Source organism: Pelodiscus sinensis, chromosome 1 (genome assembly GCF_052426305.1).
Source record: "Pelodiscus sinensis isolate ZL-2025 chromosome 1, ASM5242630v1, whole genome shotgun sequence".
In the NCBI taxonomy this organism is placed as follows: Eukaryota; Metazoa; Chordata; order Testudines; family Trionychidae; genus Pelodiscus; species Pelodiscus sinensis.
Window position 1 is genome coordinate 355,972,939 of NC_143052.1, and position 15,227 is coordinate 355,988,165.

The window sequence follows — 15,227 nt, forward strand, 5'->3', positions numbered from 1 at the left end:
TGCCAAACCATGGGAGATCAATATTTTTAGGTGGCATTACCAGCACTTCCGAAAGTTAGTGGGCACTGAGAAGACATTTAGAGGTAAATTAGAGCCAAATAACAGCACAGAACACTAACAACCAGGCCTGGTGGCTGTAAACAAACTTTATGGGACTGTGCGAAACTTGGCTACACCCATGCTAAGTGGACATCCGACTAACTCAAATGCCACCAGACCACAGATGTTACCAGACCACAGAGTGCCAGATTAGATAGTTTCCACCTATACTGGCGTACTTACAGATCTCAGAAGGCAGCTGTCAATGGACCAATGGGGATGTTTCTAGTGGCGTTCTGCAGGGATCAGTTCAAGGCCCAAATTTATTCAATATTTTCATCAATGATCTGGAAGTAAATACAAAAGCACTGCAGATAAAATTGGGGGATGACCCAAAGGCTGGCGGAGGGATAACAATGAGGCAGACGTACCAATTTGTCTGTAGCTTTTGGTGAGCTGGGCAAAAAGAAATAAAATATATGAATACTGTCAAATCTCAAACTATCATCGTAGGGCAGGGAATGCCAGCCTGAATCCCAACCCAGCACACTGTATATTGGAATGCAAAGACTCTGAAAAGTATTTAGGGGCAGGGGCGGATATAGGGCAGGGCGAGTGGGGCAGCCGCCCTGGGCCCCGTGCTTCAAGAAGCCCTGAGCATGTGCATTATCACCACCGCACATGCGCCATGTCAAAGGGGGGGGGGCTGTGAAATTGTGCTGTCCTGGGCCCCACAAAATCGTCATCTGCCCCTGTTTAGGGAACATTGTGGACAACCAACTTATCATGGGCGCCCAGAGTGTTGGTGCGGACAAAGGGCTGATGCAATCTTTGAATGCATGAACAGGAGTGAGTGGAGTAAGGGAACGATTTAATCTCCACACATGATATGGGTGAATGCAGTCATGGGTTCCACATTTTGAAAAGACTGTTGAAAAATTGGAGAAGGTTCAGAAAAGAGCCACATACAAAACATTTGAAACTGGAGAACACGAGAGATAGTGATAAATTCATCTATTTCCCTTATCAAAACCATGACCAAGCAAAGAGTTTCATGGGGAGAAAACCGTGGGTAATTTGCGCAAGAAGCACTGAATTCTAACATTAGAACGTCAGTGCTCTTGCGCAAATTCAAGCGGCCAGTGTAGACAGCTGGCAAGTTTTTGCGCAAAAGCAGTTGCTTTTGCACAAAATCTTGCCAGTCTAGACGCAGCCTAGGAATATAATGAATGCCAATCGACAACATGGTTCCTGGAAAAGCAGAATGGTCAGATAACTCTGGTTGAATCCTTCAGTAAGAGTACACATTTAGCTGATCAAGGAAGCCCCGATGATGCAATAAAGTTGGATTTCTTGGGCTATGTCTAGACTGCAGGCTTCTTTCGAAAGAGGCTCTTTCGAAAGCATCTTTCGAAAGAGCCTCTTTCGAAAGATCGCGTCTAGACTGCAGGCGAATCTTTCGAAAGAGAAATCCGCTTTTGCGAAAGAGAACACCCAGCGAATCTGGATGCTCTCTTTCGAAGACGGCCTCTTTACATTGAAGAACGCCTTCTTTCGAAAGAGGAGCTTTCGAAAGAAGGCGTTCTTCCTCGTGAAATGAGGTTTACCGCCATCGAAAGAAAAGCCGCGTTCTTTTGAAATAATTTCGAAAGAACGCGGCTTGAGTCTGGACGCAGGTGAAGTTTTTTCGGGAAAAGGCTACTTTTCCCGAAAAAACCCCTGAGTCTGGACACGGCCTTGGAGGCGTTTCATGTAATACGGAAAAAATCAGATAATAAAAAGAACGCTTTATTATATCAGTAGAGTACACATTTCAGATACTCAATGCAGAGTATAATCTAGGAAGAAAAGGAAGAGCAAGATTCTCCAAAAAATCTTCAAGTAGCTCTGTAACCATAGAGAGTAACACACAGAAAGAGAGAGAGAGAGAGAGAGAGAGAGAGAGAGAGAGGTGTGGGGATAGATAGATAGATAGATAGATAGATAGATAGATAGTATCATGAGCTTTCATGGGCAAACCCCACTTCCTCAGGTGAGTAGAGTGGAGAAAAAAGGGGGGACTCTCTCAATTCATAACAGACTGGATTCTTTTTCTGGAGTATATGTATATTTGACTGCTCGTCTTTACTTAAAATTCTACAGCACTGCTACCTTGGTGATTCAGTATAGACATTACTTAAACCAAGAGCAGCAGTTCTTCCCTCAGCGTAGGGAATCCACCCCCAGAAGAAGTGGGAGCTAGGTTGGTGGAAGAATTCCCCCATCTCCCTCATACCATCAACACCTGGGTTAGATTGATGTAGCCATGTCTTTCAAGTGGGTTGATTTTCTTTTATTTAAAAAAAGAAAAAGAAAACACAATTTTCTGTTGCATTAACAGAGGCCTAGCTTGCAAGTCGTGGGAGGTAAATGTTTGCTCTCAGCACTAATTTTATCTCTGCTGGAGCACTTTGTCCGGTTTACGTCACCGATATAAAGAAGGAACAGACAGACACTTGAGAGGTGGGACAAGAGGCAACGGGCTCAAACTACAGCATAGCAAATATAGTTGAAATCTCAAGGAAAACTTCCTAGCTGTAAAACCAGGCGGGCAATGGAATAGACACCTGCAGGGGTTGTGGAAGCTCCTATGCTGGAGGGTTTCCAGAGGAGGCCAGATAGCCGTTTGTCTTGGGTAGATGGGAATCAATCAATCTTGCTTTTTTTCAGGGGATCACACTAGTTAACCCTTGTGGTCCCTTCTCACCCTGTGGGACTCTGATTCAGTTATGTAAAATCCTACAATGGACCAGGTCTTAATGAAACAGCAGTTATGAAGCTCAGTATGGGTTAACTGGATGAACTGTAACGCCCTGTTTTATACAGGCGATCAGAGTAGATGATCCAACGTCCCTTACTTCCCTTAATCCCTTATGAATCCGTCAATGAAATCTGATTTTTGCTGGGTCTCACAGCACGCGAACAAGGGAATGTTCAATTTCATTGAAAGTCGAAACATGGAACTCCTATTAAAGAAAAATATTGAGATAATCCACATTTGGCCTGTGACATTCTTTGCAACTGGCATTACTGGAGCAAAGAGCTTAGTGAAAACAGATTCCTACATGGATTAGCTTTGTTGGTGTTGCTGGTGCACAACTTTCTCCTAAGGCTATCTGACACCGTCAATTAGAAGACTGATTTTGAGAGGCTTATAAGTTTGCCCAACCCTAACTATTTGGACGGAAATTCCCATTCTGGGTTTTTGCTTCTGGCTGAATTCATGTTTCAGTGTTTCTAACCTAAGACTATAACCCACTTCCTGCAGGAAGCTGGGAGAACATATCTCTTGCCCAGAATGAAATATTCTTTTTGCTCCAGCACTTCCACACCGGACAGTAGATGAATGTGAGATAACGGCCACTTGCCCTGTGGAGCGAGAGTCCTGCAATGCCGGAAGAGGAGGTAACGGTGTCTGTGCATTAATACAACCACCTCCCAAAGTCTTTACTCAGTTCTTATCATAGAATCATAGAATCATAGAATAATAGGACTGGAAGGGACCTCGAGAGGTCATCGAGTCCAGCCCCCCGCCCTCAAGGCAGGACCAAGCTCCGTCTACACCATCCCTGACAGATGTCTATCTAACCTGTTCTTAAATATCTCCAGAGAGGGAGATTCCACCACCTCCCTTGGCAATTTATTCCAATATTTGACCACCATGACAGTTAGGAATTTTTTCCTAAAGTCCAATCTAAACCTCCCCTGCTGCACTTTAAGCCCATTACTCCTTGTCCTGTCCTCAGTAACCAAGAGGAACAAATGTTCTCCTTCCTCCTTGTGACACCCTTTTAGATATTTGAAAACCGCTATCATGTCCCCCCTTCATCTTCTTTTTTCCAAACTAAACAAGCCCAGTTCATGAAGCCTGGCTTCATAGGTCATGTTCTCTAAACCTTTAATCATTCTTGTCGCTCTTCTCTGTACCCTTTCCAATTTCTCCACATCTTTCTTGAAATGTGGCGCCCAGAACTGGACACAGTACTCCAGCTGAGGCCTAACTAGTGCAGAGTAGAGCGGCAGAATGACTTCACGAGTTTTGCTTACAACACACCTGTTGATACAACCTAGAATCATATTTGCTTTTTTTGCAACAGCATCACACTGTTGACTCATATTCAACTTGTGGTCCACTATGACCCCTAGATCCCTTTCTGCCATGCTCCTTCCTAGACAGTCGCTTCCCATCTTGTATGTATGGAACTGATTGTTCCTTCCTAAGTGGAGCACTTTGCATTTCTCTTTATTAAACTTCATCCTGTTTACCTCTGACCATTTCTCTAACTTGCTAAGGTCATTTTGAATTATGTCCCTATCCTCCAAAGAAGTTGCAACCCCACCCAATTTGGTATCATCTGCAAACTTAATAAGCGTACTCTCTATCCCAATATCTACATCATTGATGAAGATATTGAACTTTACGGGTCCCAAAACAGACCCTTGAGGAACTCCACTTGTTATCCCTTTCCAGCAGGATTTAGAACCGTTAACAACAACTCTCTGACTACCAAGGGGAGATTTGCCTCAATGTGACCTATTTAAATGATGGGGAACAGCTTCAGAATTTGGACTTGTACATCTGCTAGTGTAACCACCAGCAGGTGGAGTGGAACCTGGGAAGCAGACTATAGGTGCCTCTACCCTCTGAGCTAAAAGCGAGCTACTTTCTAGCCCCTGCTGTAGAGGTTTCTTGATCTTAACTGTTCCTGTAGTTTAGGTCCCACCGCATGGTAACCACACTAGGTCTGTGTCTAGACTGGCCAGTTTTTCTGGAAAATCAGCCACTTTTCCGGAAATACTTGCCAGCTATCTACACTAGCCGCTTGAATTTCCGCAAAAGCACTGACTTCCTACTGTAAGAAATCAGTGCTTCTTGCGGAAATACTATGCTGCTCCCGTTCAGGCAAAAGTCCTTTTGTGCAAAACTTTTGCACAAAATGGCCAGTGTAGACAGCTTAGATTTGTTTTGCACAAAAAATCCCCCATGGCTAAAATGGCGATCGGGGCTTTTTTGCGCAAAAGCGCATCTAGATTGGCACGGAAAAGTGCTTTTGCGGAAAAGCGTCCGTGCCAATCTAGATGCTCTTTTCCGAAAATGCTTTTAACGGAAAACTTTTCCGTTAAAAGCATTTCTGGAAAATCGTGCCAGTCTAGACGTAGCCTAGATGTGTGGGTTACATAAGCACATTTCATCTTGCAGGATTTGTTGTGCCATGGAAAGCGCAGCCACGCTGGGGGCTGGAGACCATCAGCCAAGGAATAGGGGGACGTTCTGGCCACTGACCCTGGAGCAAGCCATCGTCAGTGACATTGTCCCTTGGTTGATTAATGGCTGTGCAGTGCCGAAGAACGCACAGGCTTATGCTCTGCCATGCCCGGGTTGTGTGGCTCTGTCGAGCCGGTGAGCAGCTCAGCCAGAGATGGGTACCTGTGAATCCCGAGGTGGACGTCTCTTCCCTGAAGTAACCGTGTCACACACCTCTCGCATTCCTGACTCAGCAGCAGCATCGCAGGCTGAGAGCCAACACAGAGTGTGCACCGTTTATAATGCAGCTCGGTGCAATCCCAGCGGGGTTCACTCCATCTCTAGGGGAGAAGCTGCTTCCTGATGTAAACAGTCTGGAGAGCAGAGATACTCTAGGCCATGTCTCTGATTGCATGGCTGAGCTTCTGTTCTACAGAGAAGCAAAGTGTGAGAAGTAAACCAAGGGACCTCCCCAAAGGCGAGATTTGTGAGAACTGTTGGGCTCTGGGTTGGCTCTGAGAGGAATTAGCTGCTCTCTATAGTTGTGAATGTTTGAAAAGTATAGTTCAGTAATAAGAAAAGAGAACGAAAATGAGAAGAGACTGATCTGGAGAAAAATGACTGTGGGGAAACAGGAACGTTTTCTCACTAGGGCAGTGGTTCTCAAACTTTTGTGGCCCATGGACCACCTGGCTCAATGCAAATCTTGCCACCGACCACCAGTTGCTAATGGAAATCAGCGTTAAATACATAATTACATCCGAGCCATTTTGCTAGTGCTGCAGCTAGGGAGAGCGGTTTAATTGAAATGATTAAACGGATAATGTGTTTCAACTTTCCCATGTTCATTTAATCAAACTTCCTTTTAAATAAAGTAAAATAGTAGTTTATGTTCAACACAAAAGGTTCCCATGTTTTCTTTATTTACGGCAGGTGTGGGGAACCTTTTTTGGATCAGGGACCACTGAGCTACAGAAAAATAAGTAGGGAACCACACACTTAAGAAGCAAAATCAAAAAAACAAATACAAAAAAAATACCCTCTTCTAAAACCCTCCAATCCTCACTGATGTGGCCCCCAACTGAGATTCTTCATTCCTCCGATAGGTTACAAATCAAAAGGAAAAAAAAAACACTTGGCTAATTCTCTACTGAAACCTCAGTACAAGCTTAAACACCCCCTAAAACCTCTCTTCCAGATGCCCCTCCAAACTAGCAAAAGGGGTGAGGAGTCCTGTGGCACCTTAGGGTGTGTCTAGACTACAGGGTTTTGTCGACAAAAGTGGACTTTTGTCGACAAAACTATACCTACGTCCACACTGCCTTTGAGTTATGTCGACATATGTAAACCTCATTCTACGAGGAATAACGCCTTTTGTTGACAGAGTTCTGTCGATAGAAGGCATTATTGCATCTACACTGTCCTTTACGTCCACACTGTTATGTCGACAAAGCGGCTTGCTTTGTCGACAGAACTGGATGTATTCTAGACGCTCTTTGTCGACAGAAGTTTTGTCGACAGTATCTGTCGACAAAACTTCTGTCAACAAAACCCTGTAGTCTAGACATACCCTTATAGACTAACTGAAGTGTTGGAGCATAAGACCCACTTCTGCAGGTGCATGTAGTGGAAATTTCCAGAGGCAGGTATAAATATGCAGGTCAGAATCAGGCTGGAAACGACGAGGTGGATTCAATCAAGGAGGATGACCCTCCAAACCAGGGCTCTCTTCTACCCTGGGGTCCCTGGCTCCTTCCTTCAGGTGCAGCCCAGCCAAAAGATCTAGGCCTCTGCTTTCCTATTCTTTTTGTTAAGGAGCTGAGGCCCCTCCCTACCAACCACTGCTAGGACTTAAGGACAAAAGATTGCTGAACAGTGGCTCATCTTGAAGTTGCAGGAAACACCCTCCAAGTCTCCCATTCGCACGTTGGAAACTCACAAATTATTCCCCACTACCTGGCTACGTCTACACTGGTATGATTTTCCGAAAATGCTTTTAACGGAAAAGCACATCTAGATTGGCAGGACGCTTTTCCGCAAAAGCACTTTTTGCGGAAAAGCATCCATGGCCAATCTAGACGCGTTTTTCTGCCAAAAAGCCCCGATCGCCATTTTTGAGATCGGGGCTTTTTTGCGGAAAACAAATCTGAGCTGTCTACACTGGCCCTTTTGCACAAAAGTTTTTCGGAAAAAGACTTTTGCCCGAACGGGAGCAGCATAGTATTTCCGCAGAAGCACTGACAATCTTACATGAGATCGTCAGTGCTTTTGCGGAAATTCAAGCAGCCAGTGTAGACAGCTGGCAGGTTTTTCTGGAAAAGCGGCTGCTTTTCCGGAAGAAGTGGGCAGTCTAGACACAGCCCCTGTGTCTAATTTTCCACACACAAATGATACACATATCAAAGTACGATAAACAGAACCGGCAGCTCATGACATGCAGATCTATGGGTTACATGAAATAATTCGCTCAAAGCACCTTTGAGTTATGTAATCATGTCCATGAGTCCAGTTCAGAAAGCGTGGGAGGGGGGTCCGTCACACTGGAGGTAGTGGACTTCATGGACCTCCTTAGTCTCTGAGGTGGGGACACCAAGGAGGGGTTCAGTGTGCGGGGCAGGGTGCAGGTGAGTGGAAGGGGTACAGGATCTGGGTGGGAGGTGGAGTGCAGAAACAGACTGGACTGAGAGTGTCTGGCTGCGGGGAGGGAGCAAGAGCAGCGATGGATGCAGGACCAGAGTGGGGGTAAATGTCTGGCCAGGGGGGAGATGCAGGAGCAAGGGAGGGTTCAGGAGAGGGTTGGGATAGGGTGTCTGGCCAGGGGGGAGGGTGCAGAGTAGGGTTGGGCAATAATTTTTGATGGGGGGGCATTCCGGGAATTTGGCTTCACATTCCATTATGAATGGAAGAGGTGTGAGGGTCTGGGATGGAGGTTGGGTGCAAAAAGGAGGTTGGGGTAAGGGACTGGGGAGTGCGCTGTGGGAGGGAGTTTGGGTGCAGAGTCTGGGAGGGCTATGGGTGCAGGAGAGGATTCTGGCCCAGGGGTGGGGTGTAGGAGAAGAGAGAGCTGGGTCTGGGGGGGAGTGTTGTAACCTGGGGCAGGAGTGCAGGAGGCGGTGCAGGGTGAGTACTGCATACAGATGTGGTCACCTCATCTCAAAAAAGATATATTGGCAGTGGAGATGGTTCAGAAAAGGGCAACAAAAATGATGAGGGATTTGGAACGGGTCCCATATGAAGAGAAATTAAAAAGACTGGAACTCTTCAGCTTAGAAAAGAAGGGTATGTCTACACTACCACCCTAGTTCGAACTAGGGTGGTTAATGCAGTCATATGGAGTTGCAAATGAAGCCCAGGGTTTGAATTTCCCGGGCTTCATTTGCATAAAGCCGGACGCCGCCATTTTTAAATGTCCGCTAGTGCGGACTCCATGCCGTGCGGCTACACGCGGCATGGACTAGGTAGTTCGGACTAGGCTTCACGAGGAGTAACGGTAGTTTGGACTAGGAAGCCTAGTCCGAACTACCTAGTCCGTGCCGCGTGTACGCGCGTGGCACGGAGTCCGCACTAGCGGACATTTAAAAATGGCGGCTCCCGGCTTTATGCAAATGAAGCCCGGGAAATTCAAATCCCGGGCTTCATTTGCAACTCCTTACGACTACATTAACCACCCTAGTTCAAACTATGGTGGTAGTGTAGACATACCTGAAGAGACTAAGGTCTGTATGATAGAGGTCTATAAAATCATGACTGGTGTGGAAAAAGGGAATAAGGAAAAGTTATTTACCTATTCCCACAATATAAGAACTAGGGGTCACCAAATTAAATGAATAGGCAGCAGGTTTAACACAAACAAAAGGAAGTTTTTCTTCACTCAGCACACAGTCAACCTGTGGAACTCCTTGCCAGAGGATATGATGAAGAATAGGACTTCAACAGGATTCAAGAAAGAGCTAGATAGATTCATGGAGGTTAGGTCCATCAATGGCTATTAGGCAGGATGGGTAGGAATGGTGTCCCTAGCCTCTGTTTGTCTGGAAATGGATGACAGAGGAGGGATCACGTGAGGATTACCTATTGTGTTCCCTCCCTCTGGGGTATCTGGTATTGGCCACTGTCAGCAGACAGGCTACTGGGCTAGATGGGCCTTTGGTCTGACCCAGTCTGGCCGTTCTTATGTTCTTATGTCCAGGGTCGGGGAGGGAGTTATAACCTGGGGCAGGAGTACAGTAGGGGGTTCAGGGATTTGGACTGTGACCAGGGACAGTGGACGGGGGTGCAGAGAATGGGAGGGAGCTGTTACCTGAGGTGGGGCATAGGAGGAGATGCAGTGTCTGGGAAGGTGTATGGGGACTGTGGCAGGATTGCGGAACGTTTGAATTACATGGGGTGGAGGGGCAGAGGGTTGGGGGCGGGAGGGGTAGGGGTGCCACAGACTGTGACTGTGGGACCTTACCTGGCTCCCAGCCCCTCTACCTGATCAGGGGAGCTGCAGGAGGAGCCATGTTTACTGCTCTGAACTGAATGCGGTAAGCCCGAGGGAGGAGGGGCACTTCCCATGCTGCCTGTCCTGCAATTGGCCAAAACTGGCCAATGGGAGCTCCTGGGGAAGGGGGCAGCATGAGACGCTCCCCTCCCTCAGGGCTCTCAGCGTTCAGCCACACATGCATGGTCCTCAAGCCGGCTTTCCTCATTGCCGGGTGGGCAGGCAGGGGGTCGGCTGACGCTCTTGCGGGCCGCATCCGGCTGGCAGGTTATCTTTTGCCAGCCCTGGCATAAGCTGGGGGTGCAAGGTCTTGGGAGGGAACAAGGTGGGTTGGGGTGCAGAGTCTGGGCTTGGAAGGGGCTGCTTACCTGGCTCCATGCCCTCATGGGTCCCAATATAATCTCCTGCTGATCCCATTGGCTGCAACTCCAGCCAATGAGAGCGGCAGGGAAAGCCCGTCCTTATGCTGGCGTTCCCTCAGCCATCTGGGAGGGAGGCAGCTGCTGGTTCTGCTCTCTCTTCACACTCCGCGGGGAAAGCCCTTGATTGTGCTGCTGTCCCAGGTTCGGGGCTCTCTTCATGACCTCTCACTGACATGACAGCGCCTTCACCGGGGGTTGCCCACAGCACAGGACAGCTAACTGGGGGGGAGGGCAAAGGGGCTTCTGCCTGGGGCCCGATGATTCAAAGAGCCCCAGGGCTCCCAGCCACCGCTACAGTGGCCATGCTGGTGGATGGGGACCTAGGCGGGTAAGATCACAGCTGGGGTACATCTACACTACATGGCTCCGTCGACGGAGCCATGTAGATTTGTTGTTTTGGCAAAGGGAAATGAAGCCGCGATTTGAATGATCGCGGCTTCATTTACATTTACATGGCTGCCACGCTGAGCCGACAGACAGCTGATTAGCTGTTTGTCTGCTCAGCGCGCTAGTCTGGACGTTCCCCCTGTCGACATCAAAGCCCTTTGTTGGCAGCCCCGTTATTCCTCGTGGAATGAGGTTTACATGCAAATTAAGCCCGGGATATTTAAATCCCGGGATATTTAAATCCCGGGCTTCATTTGCAAGTTCGAATGCCTACATTAGCCACCCTAGTTCGAACAAGGGTGGCAGTGTAGACGTACCCTCAGTCGCAGGCACGTGCATACAGACCTTCCTGTCATGCAGGATGCAGCCTTCAGATCATAGCTGTAAAAAAAGTGATTTATTAACTAAACAAAGAAAATATATTTGGTGAGGCATATTTGATTGCCAGGTGTTACAGCGCAACAAAAGAAAAGAAAAGTCAACCTGTGGAACTCCTTGCCTGAGGAGGTTGTGAAGGCTAGGACTATAACAGGGTTTAAAAGAGAACTAGATACATTCATGGAGGTTAAGACCATTCATGACTATTAGCCAGGATGGGTAAGGAATGGTGTTTGTCAGAGGGTGGAGATGGATGGCAGGAGAGAGATCGCTTGATCATTACCTGTTGGGTTCATGCCCTCCAGGGCACCTGGCATTGGTTACTGTCGGCAGACAGGACACTGGGCTAGCTGGACCTTTGGTCTGACCCAGTACGGCCGTTCTTATGATCTTTTTAAAACACAGAGAATTGCTTCCCTGGGATTCAGCTGCAGAGGCACATCATCACAGCCCAGAGTTCACAAACCGGAAATAAATAAATAAATAATCTGCTTGTGGAATGAGGTTTACCAGGGCTGCCGACAAAGGGCTTTTATGTCAACAGGGGAAACGTCCAGACTAGCGGCGAGCCGACAAACAGCTGTTTGTCGGCTCAGCGCCGCAGCCATGTAAATGTAAATGAAGCCGCGATCATTTACCTTTGCTGAAAAAACAAATCTACATGCCTCTGCCGACAGAGGCATGTAGTGTAGACGTACCCTATCTGTCGACAAAGCCTCTAGTCTAGATGTACCCTTCGTGTCTGGCTCACAAGATTCTTTCCATCTTTTACCAGCTTTTCTTTCTAAAACCACACACAGAACTGCAGCAGGCACATCACTGTTTTCCATTCAAATCGCACACTTTCTTCCCATTGGCTCGCCTGTCTCCCTGCCAACACTTCCCGGGTTCCCACCATTCTGGGTTCAACTCATCACAGGCAATGTAGCTACTGAATACTGGGGTGTTTAGAAAGGGGTAGTACCCCTCCCATCCATCAGACCATGAGACGTTAGAATATGTTAGTAATAGAGGCGAGTGGGTTTAGTATGACTTTATTTTCACAGAGGAATTAGACACAGAGCCCTTCTAATCACAGTTACAGTAGACCCCCCCCAGCCACACTCTGAAATGGGGTCACCATACCTGCTGGGGGAGGTGGAGAGGATCCAGGGATTGGTGGAGATGAAAGGAAAGGAGAGAACAACAAGGATACAGTCTTTGGGGAGAGGCAGGGCAGGTGTGGAATCTTGGAGTTCCAGTTATAAGCTTTTAAAAAGGTGGCAATATTATGCATTCATGATTTGCATGAGTCCACCGTTTGTCACCCTGACCCAGCCTAGGAAGGCCAGGAAATTATTTAAGGTCTCCTTGGCTCTTCAGGCAATGGGTCAGGGAAGAAGGTCCTACAGTGTGTGCATGGAGGTCACTATGAAAGCCAGAGCACCAGGAGAAAAGTTTAGGTCCCTTTATGAGTAACAAGCTGGAACAGACTGTTCTGCAACTGTTTGGTCCTCACTCCATAGATGATGGGGTTTAGCATGGGGGGCACCAGCGAGTACAAATTGGATATGAGGACGTGGACCCATAGGGCAATATTGTGGCCAAAACGGTACGTGAGGGAGGAAAAGATAATTGTGATGTAAAAGACTAAGATGGCACAGAGGTGGGAGATGCAGGTGTTAAAAGTTTTCAGCCGGGCATCCTTGGTGGGGAGGCTGAAGATGGCTCTGAGGATCTGGGTATAGGACACAGTGATAAAAATCACATCCAGACCAGGCAAAAAGGATGCCACAAAGAGACCGTAGTAACTATTGATGCGGGTGTCAGCACAGGCCAGCTTCACCACGGCCATGTGCTCGCAGGACGAGTGGGGGATGATGTTGGTTCTGCAATATGGCAAATTCCTTGCCAGTAACGGAAAAGGCAGCACAAGCACGCCACCACGCAGTACCACGGCCAGACCAATCTTGGCCACCACAGAGTTTCTCAGGATGGTGCAGTGTCTCAGGGGATCACAGATGGCCACATAGCGATCAAAAGCCATGGCTACCAAAATCCCAGACTCCATCATGGAGGAGCAGCGAAGGAAATACATTTGGGTGAGGCAGGCATTGAAATCGATCTCCCTGGAATTGAACCAGAAGATGCTCAGTGTTTTGGGCAGGGTGCACGTGGACAGAGCCAGGTCAATGAAGGCCAGCATGCTGAGGAAATAGTACATGGGCCCATGGAGGCTCGGCTCCCTCTTCACAATGAATAGAATGGCAGAGTTTCCCAAGACAGCTATAGCGTACATGGTACAGAAGGGGATGGAGATCCAGACGTGGGCTCCCTCCAGGCCAGGAATTCCAAGTAGAATGAAGGCGGAAGGGTTGGTGAAGTTGGCAGTGTAGGAAGCTGACATGGAGTAGGTGAGAAGGTGTCCAACTCTGAGGCAGAACGGTGTCTCCTGCATGTGCCGTCCTTTCCCCGACTTCCTGTATGTGTATAGGGCTACGGTGATGGTCACAGTGCAAATACCTGGTTGGAGAGACCACGTTAAGATGAGATATTCAATAAAACACTGCCGACTGTTCTCAGGGGAGGCAGAGATTGGTCACCTACCACATATTGAAAACATGACTTTTTTCATTATTCATAGAGACTAATTGTGATCAACTGACTCTAGCAATGACAGTAGCCTATTTCAGGTGATCTATGCAGCAATAACTCTTGCATGTCATATTGTGGACTTACTAGACACAACCAGGACATATGATTGTGATACCAGTTATCTGTCATCTTCAGGAGTGGCCAAATCAAAGACCAAGACTGATTTCCCAAGGAATGGGATACAGAAGAACTTGCTCTGGACATAAGTTCAGTTTTGACCATCCAGTCTCTATGAAGAATATTGTAGATACGCTATGACAAGTGGGGAGACAGCCAGATGCAGACTGAAAAATCTGGGACTCTTTAAGAAAGAGGCAAACAGGGAGGCATATGAGAGAGGTGAGGAAAATAAACACATGGGATCGATTACATTCAAATAAACCAACAGAGAAGAGTTCCCAACTAGTATTACCTATACACACTGGCTGTGTCTAGACTGGCCAGTTTTTCCGCAAAATCATCTGATTTTGCGGAAAAACTTGCCAGCTGTCTACACTGGCCACTTGAATTTCCGGAAAAGCACTGACGATCTCATGTAAGATTGTTGGTGTTCTTGCAGAAATACTGTGCTGCTCCCATTCGGGCAAAAGCCCTCTTGCGCAAATGATTTGCGCTAGAGGGCCAGAGTAAACGGCACAGTACTGTTTTCCGCAAAAAAGCCCCGATCGTGAAAATGGCGATCGGGGCTTTTTGGCGGAAAACTGAGTCTAGATTGGCCACGGGTGCTTTTCCGCAAAATGTGCTTTTGCGGAAAAGTGTCCTGTCAATCTAGACGCAATTTTTCCGAAAATGATTTTAACGGAAAACTTTTCCGTTAAAAGCATTTCCGGAAAATCATGCCAGTGTAGACGTAGCCACTTAGTTCTTCAACATAATGTATTCTCTGCACTGAGGAAAATTATCAGCAAAACTGATGGGGAGGAATAGGTTAGAAAGAAAACTGGAAATGACAAATGTCAGTTATTTATGAGTTTATTTCACAGGAAATAAGCAACAATTCCACAGGTGATGAAAAGCACAACTGCAGCTAAAAGCCCAGCTGAATGGCAAACTGAATGTAATAGCTGAGGAAGGGGAAAATATTTTAGAATCATAGAATATTTGCATTCGAAGGGGCCTGGAGTGCTCATCAAATAAATCCAGTGGATTAATGGCGAGAAAAAGTATATCCCACACACCTTCTGGGTGAGGTCTACTTTTCCGTGTAGTGACTGAGATCACTTACAGAGGGTATGTCTACACTTGCACCCTAGTTCGAACCAGGGATACAAATGCAGGCATTTGAAATAGTCAATGAAGCGGGGATTTAAATATCCCGCACTTTATTAGCATGATATCGCTGGTGTGCTAGTTCGAATTACAGCTGATTCGAACCAGGAAGTGCGCACTGGGATGTGTTAGTTCGAACCAAACCCCATTGGTTTGAATTAACGTTACTCCTCATTTTTGAGGAATTCAAGAAGACAGACTTTCAAGAAAACAGTTTTGTCCATTGGTTTTGCTTCCCATGGGGTCTTGCCTACCAACTCTCTGAGTTTCCTAAAGTCTGTCTTCTTGAAATCCATTTATGATAAATGCAAAAAGAGACTATAAATAGCAA

At 47.0% G+C, this 15,227-nt stretch overlaps 1 protein-coding gene across 1 annotated transcript; it reads right to left on the bottom strand.

The window, feature by feature from the left end:
- Positions 1-12,431: 12,431 nt before the first annotated feature.
- LOC102458943 (olfactory receptor 52N2-like) lies at positions 12,432-13,379 on the bottom strand. Its single transcript, XM_006111292.3, has one exon. It carries the CDS (start codon positions 13,377-13,379, stop codon positions 12,432-12,434), a length of 948 nt encoding a protein of 315 aa, XP_006111354.3.
- Positions 13,380-15,227: the final 1,848 nt, after the last annotated feature.

Bases quoted from the DNA above. Each gene is read 5' to 3' on its own strand.
- LOC102458943 (XM_006111292.3), bottom strand. From the start codon at position 13,379: ATGTCAGCTTCCTACACTGCCAACTTCACCAACCCTTCCGCCTTCATT.